Below are 14836 nucleotides of genomic sequence, written 5' to 3'. Positions count from 1 at the left end.
AGGTTGAGAACCTCTAATTAATGAGATAAGATCCTCTGCTAGGCTAAGAATCTGTGAGCCAGTAGAGGGTCTCTGAGAGGAAACCTTGGGATGCAAAGCTTTAGTAAGTTTAGCAGCTTTAGCCCTAGAAAAAGCCTTAATGGACATGGATGCAGGGGGTCTGGCTGCTTGTCTAAAGGAATGATGTCGGAAGGATCCTGGACACCGGTTTCGGTAGGTAATTCAATAACCGACTCGGCCGGGGCCTCCGGGGCCAAGGTAGTCGCTTGTGCGGTTTCGGTAATAGGAAGTACCAAGGACTCGGTTTCAGCCGAGACCGAGACACTCGTGGTAGGCCTGACCGTGGTTTCAGCCGAAACCGCGGCCCGTGTGTCGGTCCTTGTCCTTCCGTTTTTTAACTAAATGCGAAGTTGGAGTCTCCGACGGCATTTTGTAAGCAAAACTAGCCCCAAAGAATTCCTCTGCAAACTCCGACCGACGTCTACGAGTTCGTCGGTTGAAGGAAGCACAGGCTGAGCAGGCCGAGACGTCGTGGTCTGGGCCTAGGCAAGGGAGGCAGTAAGAGTGGAAATCCTTATGAGGTATTTGTTTCCCACAAGTTAAACAATTATTAACTTTATCTGACATCGGCTGAGGCAAGAAAGAGTCCCCAACGGGGTACTTAGCTTTTTCGAAGTCTTCGGTAGCTGAATCACAGGAGCTGGCCGACCGGCACTTGCGAACTGCTTCTGCTTCGGGCACCACGCGGCAAGAAAAACTGGGGAAGATGGCGTCGGCTGATGCTTCTATACCCCAGACGCTCTGACGTCGGGGAAAGTGCGACATAAGCCGAGGCCAGACCCAGACTTTGGAATCCGGCCAACCGAAGGGCTGCCTGAGGCAGGACAACCCATATGTGATGACTGCAGATGCATCCTTGAAGGACATCCAGGACTGCAACAGTTAATACACTCGAACATCTACATTTATGGTAAGTGTACACAAAGTACAGTTTTGTACCTACCATAAATGTAGATGTCCGATAGATATGCATCTGCAGTCATCACATATGGGTTGTCCTGCCTCAGGCAGCCCTTCGGTCGGCCGGATTCTAAAGTCTGGGTCCGGCGTCGGCTGATGTCGCCCTTTCCCCGACGTCTGGGGTATAAAAGCATCAGCTGACGCCATCTTCCTCAGTTTTTCTTGCCCCAGATGCTAGGTGCCCACTAAGGAAGGCTAAATTTGGAGAAATGCAATAAATTCCAAACATGCACATAAATATATAATATATATATATATATATATATATATATATATATATATATATATATATATATATATATGTATATAAAACAAATACACCATAATAGATAACCCCAGCTAGCTATGAGAGGGATAAGGACCCAAGAAATACCACAGAGGGGAAGGAGGGAGGGTAAACCTGACTGCAGATGCATACCTATCGGACATCTACATTTATGGTAGGTACAAAACTGTACTATGTCCTTCAAGGATGCATCTGCAGTCATCACATATGGGTAGAATACCATAGCCAATCTGGGGGTGGAGGATCTATGTAAAGGATGGTGTAGCTAAAATTTCCTGCAGGACTGCCGTAGCAAAGCCTGCTCTGGATCTGGAATATAAAGGTAAATTGTAATGCTTGGAAAATGTATGCACGGAGCTCCATGTAGCAGCTTCTAAAATGTCCTTGGTAGCCACCCCTCTCTTAAGAAGGCTGTGGAGGTGGCCGTGGCTCTGGTGGAATGAGGTCTAATGTTAGCTGGTATAGTTTTTCCATGAAAGGAGTAACAAAAATGAATGCAATTCCCTATCCATTTTGAAATAGTCTGTTTGGAAATTGCTTTTCCTTGTGCACCAGCAGCATATGCTACAAACAGCTGGTCAGTTTTTCTGTAACTTTTAGTTCTGTCCAAGTAGTAGCGCAACTGCCTCTGTATGTCCAGGGTGTGGAGAAGTTTTTCCCCTTTGTTTTGTGGATTTGGAAAGAAGGTAGGCAGGTGAATAGCTTGGTTTAATGAGACCCTGGATACCACCTTTGGCATAAATGAAGGATTGGTTCTCAATGAAACTCTGTCCTGATGAAAAATAAGAAATGGCTGTACTGCCATGAGGGCCTGTAACTCAGATACTCTTCTTGCTGAGGTTATGGCCAGAAGGAAGGTAGTCTTCCAAGACAGGAATTGTAGTTCTGCAGATGCTGCTGGTTCAAAGGGAGGCAGTGTTAGTTTCTCCAACACGAAGTTAAGGTCCCAAGTAGGCACTGATGGTTTCCTTGGAGGATTGATGTTTTTAATTCCTCTTAGAAACTGTCTTAGGAGAGGATGAGAGAAGACAGGTGGATCAGTATTGGACTCTGCTGAAATTGCTGAAGCATGAATTTTAATGGAAGAATAAGACAGGCCAGGGAGCATTTCTGCCAAGTATTCCAGAATATGTGCCATGTTCATCACTGTCGCATCTAGGCCCTTTGTGGTGTTCCAAGTGTGAAATCTTTTCCATTTTGCTGAATATGCCTTTCTTGTGGAAGGCCGGCGAGCTTCCATGATGATATCCTTCACTCTCTTGGATAGCTTATCCTGGGAAGGAGTCAAGGTATTCTCCAGGCTGTTAGTTGCAAGGTTTTCAGGTTGGAATGCAGAGTTTTGTAATTGTGCTGTGTCAGGAGAAGTGGCCATTGAGGAAGAGGCCACGGTTTCGTGCGTGACATGCTCTTTAACAGCAGGTACCAGTGCTGTCTTGGCCAGTCCATAGCTATCAGAATCACTTTTGGCTGCTCTGTCCTTATCTTCAGTAAGACCTTGGTCATTAATGGAAGAGGTGGAAATGCATACACTGTTAGAGTTCTCCAGCTGAAAGAGAGAGCGTCCACTTTCCATGCTTGTGGGTGGTATGTCCTTGAGCAGAATTTCTTCAGCTGATGATTGTGGTGTGAGGCAAAAAGATCTATGTCCGGCCTCCCCCATGATTGTGTTATCTGAAAGAAGATGTCTGAGTGCAGCATCCATTCGTGTGCATCCGTGATATTTCTGCTTAGGCTGTCCGCCAGTATATCGTCTTTTCCTGGCACAAACTGTGATTGCAGCTCTATACTGAGTTTCAGGGAAAGTTCCCATAGATTCATTGCCAGTCTGCAAAGAGGGTAGGAATGGGTACCTCCTTGTTTGTTTATGTACCACATAACTGTGGTGTTGTCTGTCCTTATTAATAGGTGGCCTTGATGCAGGAAGAGTTTGAAGGCCTCGATTGCATGTATCACTGCCAGCATTTCCTTTTGGTTTATGTGCATGCGTAGCTCCTTTTGTGACCATAGTCCTTGAATACATCTGCCCTCCATGTGTGCTCCCCAACCGTGGTCTGAAGCGTCCGTTGTAATGGTTTGGCTGGCAATTGCTTTGCTGAAGGGAAGACCCCTGTTTGACTGGCTTGCTTGAGCCCACCACAGAAATTCCTTTTGGAGGCATGGAATGAGTGGGATCAAAGCTTCTAAGCTGTGACTGTGCTGAGTCCATAAACTCCTTAGGTACCATTGTAGTTTCCTCATATGCAGCCTTGCTTGTGGAATCAGAAGAATGCAAGATGCCATGTAACCCAGGGCCTGCAGGATTTTCCTTGCAGTCAGCTGAGTTTGTCTTGTCAGGTTCTTGAAATAATCCGGTAGTTGTCTGTTTTTCTTCTGTGAGAAAAGCCATTTGGGTGGTTGTGTCTAGATCCGCACCCAGAAAAGTTATTCTTTGGGATGGAACAAGTCTTGATTTGTGAATGTTGACTGTATATCCCAAGGCCTGAAGTAGGTGGATGGCATAATTCAAATGCTTTACCAAAGTTTGTTGGCTGTCCGCTTGTGTAAGGCAGTCGTCCAGATATGGGTATATTTGAATCCCCTGAAGTCTGCAGTGTGCAATTACTGATGCCAGGCATTTCGTGAATATTCTGGGCGCAGTAGATAAGCCAAAGGGCAATGCTGAGAATTGATAATGCTCTGAACCTGCAAGAAATCTGAGGTGCCTTCTGCAACTTTGTCTGATAGGGACATGCAGGTATGCCTCCTTGAGGTCCAGAGTTACCAGCCAAGACCCCTTGCCCAGCATGGGAAGGAGTTGCTGTAGAGTCAGCATTTTGAATTTTGGCACAATGAGATAAGTATCCAGTGCGGACAAGTCGAGAATAGGCCTCTATTGTTTTTCTTTTCTTGGAACAAGGAATAGTCTGGAATAAAATCCTTGGCCTTGTTCTGAAATAGGAACCTTTTCTATAGCTTTCATTTGCATTAAGCTGGAGATTTGTTTCAAAGCCTCTGCCCTTTGATTTGGTGGCAGGTCTGGCATGCCTTTTCTGTTTGGTAATGTGTGAAAATGGAACCTGTATCCTTTGTCTATTATTTGCAGTGTCCATTTGTCTCTTGTAATACTGTGCCAATTTTCTGAGAATAAAGAAAGCTTTCCGCTCAAAGGTGCTTCTAATTGAGCCCTGGTTGGCGAAGTCAAAGTGAAGTCATTGTGTCTGTCCTTGTGCAGCAGTTGTAGGTCCTCTCTGGATGGGAGGCTGCCATTGACGTCCTCTGTAGGAGCCTCTAGCTTGCCCTCTACCTCTGGCACGCCTGTTCTTGCCTCTCTGAAATCTGTCTGTGTCCGGAAAGGACCAATTCTTGGCAGGCCAATTTCTGCTGAATCTTGGCGGTTGGACTTGCAGAAAATCTTTGACTGTTTGTACAGATTTTGCCTTTTCCTCAAATTTCTTTAAGACCTCCTGAGCAGTGGAGCCAAATAACTTTTGCTTTTCCAGTGGAGCATCCAGAAGCTTAGCTTTAACATGGTCTGGCAGAGATTGTTCCTTCAGCCAAGCATGCCTACGTATGACTGCACCAGTCATAGCTGACCTACATGAAGCTTCCAATGCATCATAACCACACTGCAAGAAATGGTTGCTAACCTGCTGGGAGTTATGTACCAGATCCTGAAGTGATTTGCGATCTAGGGTTCAGGAGAAGACAGTTTCTTATGCAATTCATCTAACAAATACTCTTGGTACTGTATCATATGAAATTGACAATTTAATGCCCTCATAGAAAGAGTAGCTGAAGTATACATTTTTTTACCCCATCTCTCTAAAGCCCTGGACTCCCTTTCAGAGGGGAGTGGATTGTTAGCAGTGGCAGCTGCAACCCCTTTAGGGCCCTGGGAAATAGTTTCTGGGTCAGCAGAGTGGGCTTTGTAAAGAAAGTGATGTGAGTCCGGGACCCTGTAGTACCTATCGGGTTTGGCAGGGGCCGGAGGAAGAGTGTCAGGGGTTATGCTAGACTCAGAGTACACATCATCAATGACATTCAAAACAGGAGGAATATCCAAAGGTCTATGCTGAGGTAAATGCAGAAAGGTTCTTAATCTCTTCCTGGAATCAGAGAATTCCTGGCCCTGCCATTTGAAATGCTCTCTCATGGTGTGCAGGGTCTCCCCGAAGGAAAGTTCCTCTGGAGGGGAGGCCGAGGGGATAGATTCCTCTGCATCAGAATCCTCGTAGGCCGAAAAGGCTTCCTCCTGGTAGTCTGAGAGAGCAGAGTCATCAGAGGCCTCCTCTGAGGAGTGGGGATCAGAGGGCGCAACCCTGGGCCTTTTGCCTGGAGGAGGTTGAGAGCCCCTCTTCGGATGGGGCTGAGAGCCCCTAATTAAGGAAATTAAGTCCTCTGCTAAACTTAGAATCTGTGAACCTGTAGTGGGTCCCTGAGGAATAACCCTGGGAGGCATGGATTTTGTGTGTTTAGCAGCTTTAGCCCTGGTGAATGCCTTTATGGACATGGATGCAGGAGGCCTGGCTGCACCACGTGCTGGAGTGGTTTTGTCTAGAGGAATGGTGTCAGAAGTTTCCAAAACACCAGTTTCTGAAGGAAATTCAATAACCGACTCAGCAGGGGCCTCCGGGGCTGAGATTGTCGGTTGAGCAGTTTCGGTGGATGGAAGTACCAAGGACTCTGTTTCAGCCGAGACCGAGACACTCGCGGTAGGCCTGGCCGTGGTTTCAGCCGAAACCGCGGCCCGCTTGTGTCGGTCCTTGTCCTTCCGCTTCTTAATTAAATGGGAAGTCGGAGTCTCCAACGGCATATTGTAAGCAAACTAGCCCCAAAAAATTCCTCTACAAACTCCGCCCGATGTCTAAGAGTGCGTCGGTTGAAGGAAGCACAGGCTGAACAGGCCGAGACATCGTGGTCTGGGCCTAGGCAGGGGAGGCAGTAAGAGTGGAAATCCTTATGAGGTATTTGTTTCCCACAAGTTAAGCAATTATTAATTTTATCTGACATCGGCTGAGGCAAGAAAGAGTCCCTAACGGGGTACTTAAAGTCTTCGGTAGTTGAATTACAGGAGCTGGCCGACCGGCACTTGCGAACTGCTTCTGCTTCGGGCACCACGCAGCAAGAAAGACGGACAAAGAAGGCGTCGGCTGATGCTTTTATACCCCAGGCGCTCTGACGTCGGGGAAAGGGCGTCATCAGCCGACGCCGGACCCAGACTTTGGACTCCGGCCGACCGAAGGGCTGCCTGAGGCAGGACAACCCATATGTGATGACTGCAGATGCATCCTTGAAGGACATCTGTACTATGTTCTTCGTGCTTCACTGCTGCAGTCATCACATTTGGGTTGATTCCCAAAGCTAAGGAAATGGGTGGAGGCAGTCAAGGAAACTAGGGGCTGGCTAGGATGCCCTGCAAGACTGCAGAGGCAAACCCTGCCCTGGATTTGGAGAAGAGAGGCAGGTGGTAATGTTTGGCAAAAGTGTGAACAGATGTCCAGGTGGCAAGCCTCCAGGATGTCCCTTGGTGGGGACTCCTCTGAGGAAGCTGCAGAGGTGGAGGCTGCTCTGGTAGAATGAGTCTTGACCCCCTTGGGAGGGAGGCTTTCCGTGTTGTTTGTAGCAGAAATGGATGCAGTGTGCTAGCCATTTGGAAATGGTTCGTTTGGGATGGCTTTGCCTTCTGCCCCTGCAGCAAAGCTAGCAAGCAATTGATCAGACTTTCTGAAAGATTTGGTCCTGTCCAGATAGAATTGGAGCTGTCTGTGCACATCTAGAGAGCACAGGATCCTTTCCCCCTTGTACTGGGGATTAGGAAAAAAGGTGGACAAATGAATAGATTGGTTGAGAGCCACACTGGACACCACCTTGGGCATGAAGGATGGGTTTGTCCAGAGGGATACCCTGTCAGCATGGAAGATGATGAAGGGTTCCACAGCCATGAGTGCTTGCAACTCAGAGACTCTTCTGGCTAAAGTGATGGCCAAAAGGAAAGCTGTCTTCCAGAACAGAAAGTTTAGCTCTGCAGAAGATTGGGGGGGGGGGTGAGCTTTTCCAACACAAAGTTAAGGTCCCAAGCTGGGGTTGGTGCTCTTCTGGGTGGCCTCAAGTTGCTAGCCCCTCTTAGGAACCGTTTGATCAAGGGGTGTGAGAAAAAGGGGCTGCTCAGTGGGAAATGAGCATAGATAGCAGAGGCATGAATTTTAATAGAGGAAAAAGAGAGGCCACTGTGTAGTAGGTCAACTAAGTAATCCAGGATGACAGGGCGAGAAGGCTGTGCCGTATTGACTCCCTTAGCCTGACTCCAGGTGCAGAACTTTTTCCATTTGTCAGCATATGACTTTCTAGTGCTGGGGCGTCTGGTCTCACATCAAACATCTAGAACAGGTTTACTGAGGTTGTCAGATTGATCGAGGGTTAGGGAATAAGCCAAGCTGCCAAATTAAGTGCATGCAATTGGGGATGCATGAATTTCCCCTTCCCTCTGGGTCAGGAGGTTTGGAATCTGAGAAAGATGCCATGGTGGCAGTGGGGACAGGCTGCGCAGCAAAGGGTACCAGAGCTGACAAGCCAGTCTGGAGCTATAAGAATTGCCCTTGGTTTTTCTTCCTTTATTTTGAGCAGTACCCTGGGGATGACAGGTAGTGGAGGAAAGGCATAGACCGATAGACTGACCCAGGGGAAGGACAGGGCATCCACTTTCCAAGCCATGCAGTGATGCTCCCTGATGCAGAATTTGCTGAGCTGATAGTTGGTGTCGGAGGCAAAGAGGTCGACCTTCGGGGTGTCCCATTTCTGAGTTATTAGGGTGAAGGTTCTTCTGTTGAGCTGCTACTCACTTGGGTCCAGAAGAGTTCTGCTTAATTGGTCAGCCACAGAGTTACGAGAACCTGGTAGGAATTGTGCTAACAGGTGGAGTTGCATGGCAGAGGCTGTGTGCCAAAGGGTCATGGCCAGCCTGCATAGAGGGTAGGAGTGAGCCCCTCCCTCCTTGTTGATGTATCACAATACAGTGGTGTTGTCTGTTTTGATCAGGAGAGCCAATGGGAGAGAAGGGGCTTGAAAACTATCAAGGCGTGCTGGACAGACATCATCTCTTTTTAGATGATGTGCAGAGGGATTTGCTTTGGGCTCCATTGGCCCTGTATGCACCTGCCGTCCAGGTGTGCACCCCAGGCATAGTCTGATGTGTCTGTGGTGAGTCTTGGAGGCGGAGGGTGGTGAGAAAGGTAGTCCCTTGTTGTGGGAGCAAGCTGTTGCCCAGCAAAGAAAATATTTTCTGAGGCAAGGAATTATAGGTATGAGAGTCTCCAGGTCTTGGCAGTGTTGACACCAAAGACTTTTTAGGTACCACTGAAGTTTCCTCATATGCAGTCTGGCATATGGAATGAGTAGTATGCAAGATGCCATGAACCCCAGAGCTTGCAGGATCTTCCTTGCAGATACCTGGGGTCTGGTGGCTAGTTGAGAGAAGTAGGCTGTCAGGAAATTTGCTTTTCTGGTGTAAGGAATGCCACCTGGGATGCTGTGTCCAGGATTGCTCCCAGGAATATAACCCTTAGGGTGGGCACCTGTTTGGATTTCTTTTCGAAGACTGTGTACCCCAAGGAGGTTAGTAGGCACTTTACAAAAGCTAGGAGCTTGAGCAGCTTTTCCGGCTGTCTGCCTGAATTAGGTAGCCGTCTAAGTATGGGTAAATCTGGATAATCCGTTGTCTGCAAAAGGCAACGGCCGGAGCCAGACATTTTGTGAAAACTCTGGGAGCAGTAGATAAGCCAAAGGGTCGTGCAGAGAACTGAAACTGCTGAGATCCTGCCCTGAAACGGAAATACTTCCTACATGATTCCCTGATAGGAATATGGAGGTAGGCCTCTCTTAGATCTAGGCTAGCTAGCCAAGCATCCTTGGAGAGCATGGAGAGCAGCTGCTGCAATGTGAGCATTTTGAATTCTGGGATCACCAGGAAGGTGTTTAGAATGGATAGATCAAGAATGGGGTGCCAGGTGCCCTCTTTTCTGGGTACCAAAAAAAGTATGTAGCAGAAACCTTGGCTCCTCTGTTATGCAGGAACGTGCTCTATTGCCTTCATAGAGAGCAGGGAAAGGACTTGCTTTTGCATGTCTGCCCAATGGTTTGAAGGTAGATCTGGGAACCCCCTTTTAGGGTAGGAAGGGCGTGGAAAGAAAATTTGTATCCCTGGGACAAAATGCTGACAACCCAGCAATTGTATTGGTGGCCCAGGTGCTTGTGTGAAAGGAGAGTTTCCCTCCTACGGGTTATTGAAGGTGGGCAAAGGGAGGGGGTGGTCGAGGTGAGTCATTGTGAGTTCTTACCATAAGGGGGTGGCTTAGAACTCCCTGGTTTTGAAGTGGAGATAGTCCACTGCTTAAACCTCTGCATTCCCCGTGGCTGCTGTCTGGGGGGGGGGGGGTCTGGTTCTCCAGGGTCTGGGCTGGACTGGCATAGTGGGAACAGGAAAGGGCCAGTACTTGGTGGGACAATGCCTGCTGAACCTGGGTGGCTGGACCTGTAAGAAATTGTTAACTGTCTGCATAGATTTTGCATTTTCTTCCATCTTTTTTTAAGACCTCTTCTGCCTTAGTGCCAAATAAGTTGTCTTTGTGCAAGGGGGCATCCAACAATTTAGATTTGACATGGTCTGGCAAGTGCTGTTCCTTAAGCCATGCATGCCTTCTAATGATAGACTTAATGATAGATCCAGTGACTGGTGCCCTGCAAGAAGCTTCTAGATTGTCAAAAACGCAGTGCAGAGTGCTTAGCTACTTGACTTGCAGAATGCATCAACTCTTGTAACTCTTTAGATTCTGCACAAGCAGGAAAGGAAGACATGTTTGAGGAGTTCCAGGTTATGTTGCTGAAATTTTAGCATATGGAACTGACAATTTAGCACCCTGATAGCAAGAGTAGCTGAGGTGTATACTTTTTTCCCCATTTGTGTAGTGTTCGGGAATCTCTATCTGAGGGGGTGGGATTCTTAGCAGAGGTTGCTTTAGGCCCTTGAGAAATTACTTCAGGGTCTGCAACAGAATTTTTAAAAATAAATTTGTGAGAGTCAGGGACTCTATAGTATCTGTCTGGTTTTCTGGATGCAGTAGGGAGGATGTCAGGAGTCAAAACTGGATTCCAGGAAAACATCCTCCACAACATCCAGGACTGGGGGGATGGCCAAGGATCTCTGCTGTGGAAGATCTAAGAATTCCCTGAATCTCTTTTTAGACTGAGGGTAGTCCCGATTCTCACACTGGAAATGCTCCCTTTAAGGTATGAAGGGTTTCCACACTGGAAAAATCCTCTGGGGGAGAGGCGGAAGGGATGGAATCCTCTGCATCAGAATACTCAGAAGTAGAGAGGGGTTGTGTGCCTTCATATTTAGATGCATCAGATTCATCTGACTCTTCTCTCTTCCATTTGGAGGGGGTAGCTTGGCTTCACCTGATCAGCATGATAAGGTCTTCCACCATTTTAAGCATTTGAGACTGAAGCAAGGGAGCAGATGCCTGAGATTGGGTTGTTGGTTTCTTGGGTGCAGTTCGTACCCTGGGCCTAAGAAACTCGGTAGCTTTTGAAAGAACGGTAGTCACGAAAGACAACGCCTGTTTGTGTCGAGAATCGTTAGTGCGAAGGACTTCCTTGGAAGTCGGTGCCTGCTCAGCGGCTCCGGACCCATCCAAGGTAGAGATGATCGCAGGATCCTTAGTGAGTTTTGCAGCATACCAAACTCCGAAAGGGTCTCAGTAGTGGCCTGCGAATCCACAGAAGCAGGCATCAGGGGCTGTGAAAGCGCCTCCCTGAGGCCCGGAGAACTGATGACTAGCTTAACGGAAGCACTGTCGGTAGGTTTGGCCTGTGCGGTCTGTCTTTATCTTTACGTTTTTTCAGATGATCTGCTGTTGGATGGCTTACCGAAGCCATATTGGAGTTCGAGGACTGTAAGCAAAAATATCTAGCTACAATAAGGGACCGGCGATGGATAGTTCTGGTATTGAACAAAGCATAAAAGCGACAGCGGGGGAAGTCGTGGTCGGGGCCTAAACAAGTGACGTAGTAAGAATGAAAGTCTTGGTGTGGTATTTGCTTCCCACCGGCGAGACAATTGTTAACTTTTTCTGACATCGGTTAGTGCAAGAAAAAAGGATCCCCAACAGGGTACTTGGGTTTAAAAGACTTCAGCTTCAAATCAGTAGACGTAACTCGGGTAGCAGCCAACTGGCACTCATGCGAACTGCTTCTGCTTCTGGGTCCACGGCAAGAAAGACTGATGTAATGGCGTCGGCTGCCTTACTGCTTGGTCACTTCAGACGTCAGTTCTGAAGTGACAGAAGCTGATGCCGAAATACTAAGCCAAATGGTATTCGGGCCGGCCGAGGCCTACCCTGGGCAGGGATAACCCAAAAGTGATGACTGCAACAGTGAAACACAAAGAACATTGTATGGAGTACACAGTAGAAAAAAAAACTAAAAGGAAAAGAATGAAGGGAAAAGGCAGACAGCAAGTGCTTAACAGCTGCAGGCAGAACAAACCCAGAAGTGCTGAGAACAGCACAGATAAAGGAGTATATGGCAATGGAAGAGATGGGCAATGATGGAGCAGAAACAAAGTGAAACCAGAATACCGCCCACACAGCTGACGGGACAATCAGACTAATGCCCACAACACAGGTGTGCCAGTAAACCAGCTGCATTGTCAGCAGTGGAAAAGAATAAGCAAAAAGCCAACTGATACCATCATGCCCAGGGGAGGGCCAGTGGCAAAGGCAATGCCTCTGAAACAAGCAAATGGACATTTGCTGGTCCACAGAAGACTCACAAAAGCAGATGAAGAATAAGGAGAAGAAATCCAGACTCAGTAGTGAATGTACATGTACTTGTTAGACATTTGATGCATTCTACTCTCCCGCTGCACTTTCCCTGTTTCATTCTCCCTTTATGGACAATGACATCACTGCCTATTTAAAAATAAGAAACAATGTGCTCATCAAAGCCTCTAAACTCATCTAATGGTGCTAAAGGCAACCATGCTTCAGGTAATATACATATATGAATAGCCACATCAGTCGGTCAAACAACTGGGCTAAGGAGCCATCAGTAACGGCAAAGCAACACCTTGCAGAAACAGAGATTAGGGAGATTCGACACAGTAGAACACAAGAGGACAAAACAGTAATTAAAAAGGACCAGTGTAAGTAATAAGAGAAAGGAAGATGCATGCTCTAAGGAAAATGGAAAGGGAGGAGGTTGACAGTGAATGAAGAACAGAAGTGTGTCATCAAATAAAGGGTAGGAACAAAAATGTAAGAAAGCTGAAAGCACAAGTGAGAAGCTCCAGGGCAGGAATCCAAAGTGGGGAAGCAATCCAATGAGTGAGCAGAAAGAATGGAGGACACATTGAGCACAAGCAATGAAGCAAACATCTAAAGAAGTGGGCAGAGATGTCAAGAGGCTTAAAGAGAGAAGGTTGTAGAAAACTAAAGAACTTAAGCATTTTACCTAGTAGCAGATGGCAAATTGAGAGAAGACCAGGGGATACAACTGATGCAGAACTAAACAAACAGACAAGATACTCTTCAAGCTTGAGAAAGGAAAAAGTGTGAATAAGGCTAGAGAGAGAGAGAGAACTAGCACTAAGCCTAGAGGGAGGGAGATGTAGCACAGAGTGTAGGGACACAGGGCAGTAGTGACAAGAGACCTCGAGGCAGGTTGGGAGCACTGGCCAAAGAGGGTGAATGTAAGCACATGGAGTTCAAGGACAGAAGAGTACCCTCTAGCTCAGTCAAGCAGACAGGACAGAAGTAAAACAAGAAGCGAGAAAAAAGAAGAGTAACCTGGAGAATGAGTGACAGTGTGTGTGTGTGTATGGGGGGGGGGGGGTCAAATCCTACAGAGAGGATAAGAATCACACAAAACATAAGACTGATGAAAGAAGTGACCAAGCAGTAAGACTGACTACACTGTCTTCTGTACCACTACAGTGGCTCTTTTTTACATTAAAATGTTCTACTCTGTTATATAAAAAATAAATCCTTTAGGACAAACTTAGGCAATGTCTTCCAGACAGTGACAGCGCTCCTCATGTCACCGTTACAGTCATTTCATTAGTCACTTTTATATGTAAATGTACCACTGTAGGCACTGCACTTAATTACACAATGTACACTTCTGCAAATTTACTTATGGCAACTGCACTTCTGGTACTAAGGTTTTCTCTACTGATCTCCAAAGTACAGTGTGTAATTAGACACAGCATGGTAAAAACAAAAATATATGTAAAAGTTTGTTCTATTCTACCTGCTGAGCAGCATAGTGCCCCTGCATTGGATTCATACTTGATGTCAAACCAGACGATTTTCCACTAGGGCTTGCAGAACCAGGCCTACAAACAAAGAAAAAGATTTTTACATCAGCCCCGTACCTCACAATGTATTGTTAAATGTACCACAGACCTCAATGACACACTGAGCACTTGCTACCACTACTATAGTATTCAAGTCAGTCATAATGCACCTTTACTAATCAGAAACACTCACTTTACCCAAAAATATTAACTCGCAGCAACAGTTTTAATCAATTTAATTTTGTTTAAAGTCAAAATGAAACATGCAAATAAAATAATGCCAAAGTACAGTTGTGTACACTTACCATAAATGTAGATGTTCGAGTGTATTCACTGTTGTAGTCATCACATTTGGGTTATCCTGCCAGGGGTAGCCCTCAGTAAGCCCAAATACCAGAGGCTTAGTATTTCTGTGTCGGTTGCTGTTGCTCCAGGACTGACGTCAGGTCGTCAGAGGTATAAATCAGGCAGCCGACGCCATTACATCAGTTTTTCTTGCCCTGTCAAGAGCCCCCAGTAGGAAGCTAGGTTACGGTGGAAGAACACCACCAGTAGAAAGTAAATACCAAAATTTCCTTGAGAGGAGAGAGAGAGAGAGAGAGAGAGACAGACAGACAGAGAGAGAGAGAGACACACACAGAGACAAGGGGGATGGAGGGAGGGAAACCAGGACTGTAATAGTGAACACACTATAACATCTACATTTATGGTAACTGCACACAACTGTACTATGTTCTTCGCGTTTCACTGTTGCAGTCATCACATTTGGGTTGATTCCCAAAGCTGAAGAAAAGGGTGGAGGCAGTCAAGAAGACTGGGGCTGGCTAGGATGCCCTGCAAGACTGCCCTGGATTTGGAGAAGATAAGCAGGTGGTAATGCTTGGTGATGGTATGAACAGATGTCCATGTTGCACCCTCCAGGATGTCCCTGGTGGGGACCCCTCTGAGAAAACCTGAAGAGGTGGAGGTTGCTTTGGTGGAATGCATCCTGACCCATTTGGGGGTGGTTTCCCGTGCTGTCTGTAGCGGAAATGGATAATGTGTGCTATCCATTTGGAGATTGTTTGGATATGGCCTTGCCCTCTGCTCCTGCAGCGAAGCTGACTAGCAATTAATAAGTTTTTCTAAAAGATTTGGTCCTGTCCAGGTACAATCTGAGCTGTCTGTACACATCTAGAGTGTGCAGAATCCTTTCCCCC

At 46.8% G+C, this 14836-nt stretch overlaps 1 protein-coding gene across 1 annotated transcript in view; it reads right to left on the bottom strand.

Moving 5' to 3' along the window:
- The window catches only part of PRRC2B (proline rich coiled-coil 2B), a 3584159-nt gene that overhangs the window by 210977 nt on the left and 3358346 nt on the right, over positions 1–14836 (bottom strand). The window contains exon 32 of the mRNA XM_044058194.1: positions 13592–13676. Coding sequence (XP_043914129.1) covers positions 13592–13676 — 85 coding nt within the window. The remainder of the gene's footprint in view (positions 1–13591; positions 13677–14836) is intronic.

The sequence above is a fragment of the Protopterus annectens genome, chromosome 16.part0 (genome assembly GCF_019279795.1).
Source record: "Protopterus annectens isolate FY-2018-M chromosome 16.part0, PAN1.0, whole genome shotgun sequence".
Lineage (NCBI taxonomy): Eukaryota > Metazoa > Chordata > Ceratodontiformes > Protopteridae > Protopterus > Protopterus annectens.
The sequence above is the reverse complement of the archived record's forward strand: the minus strand, read 5'-3'. Positions and strand labels throughout refer to the sequence as shown.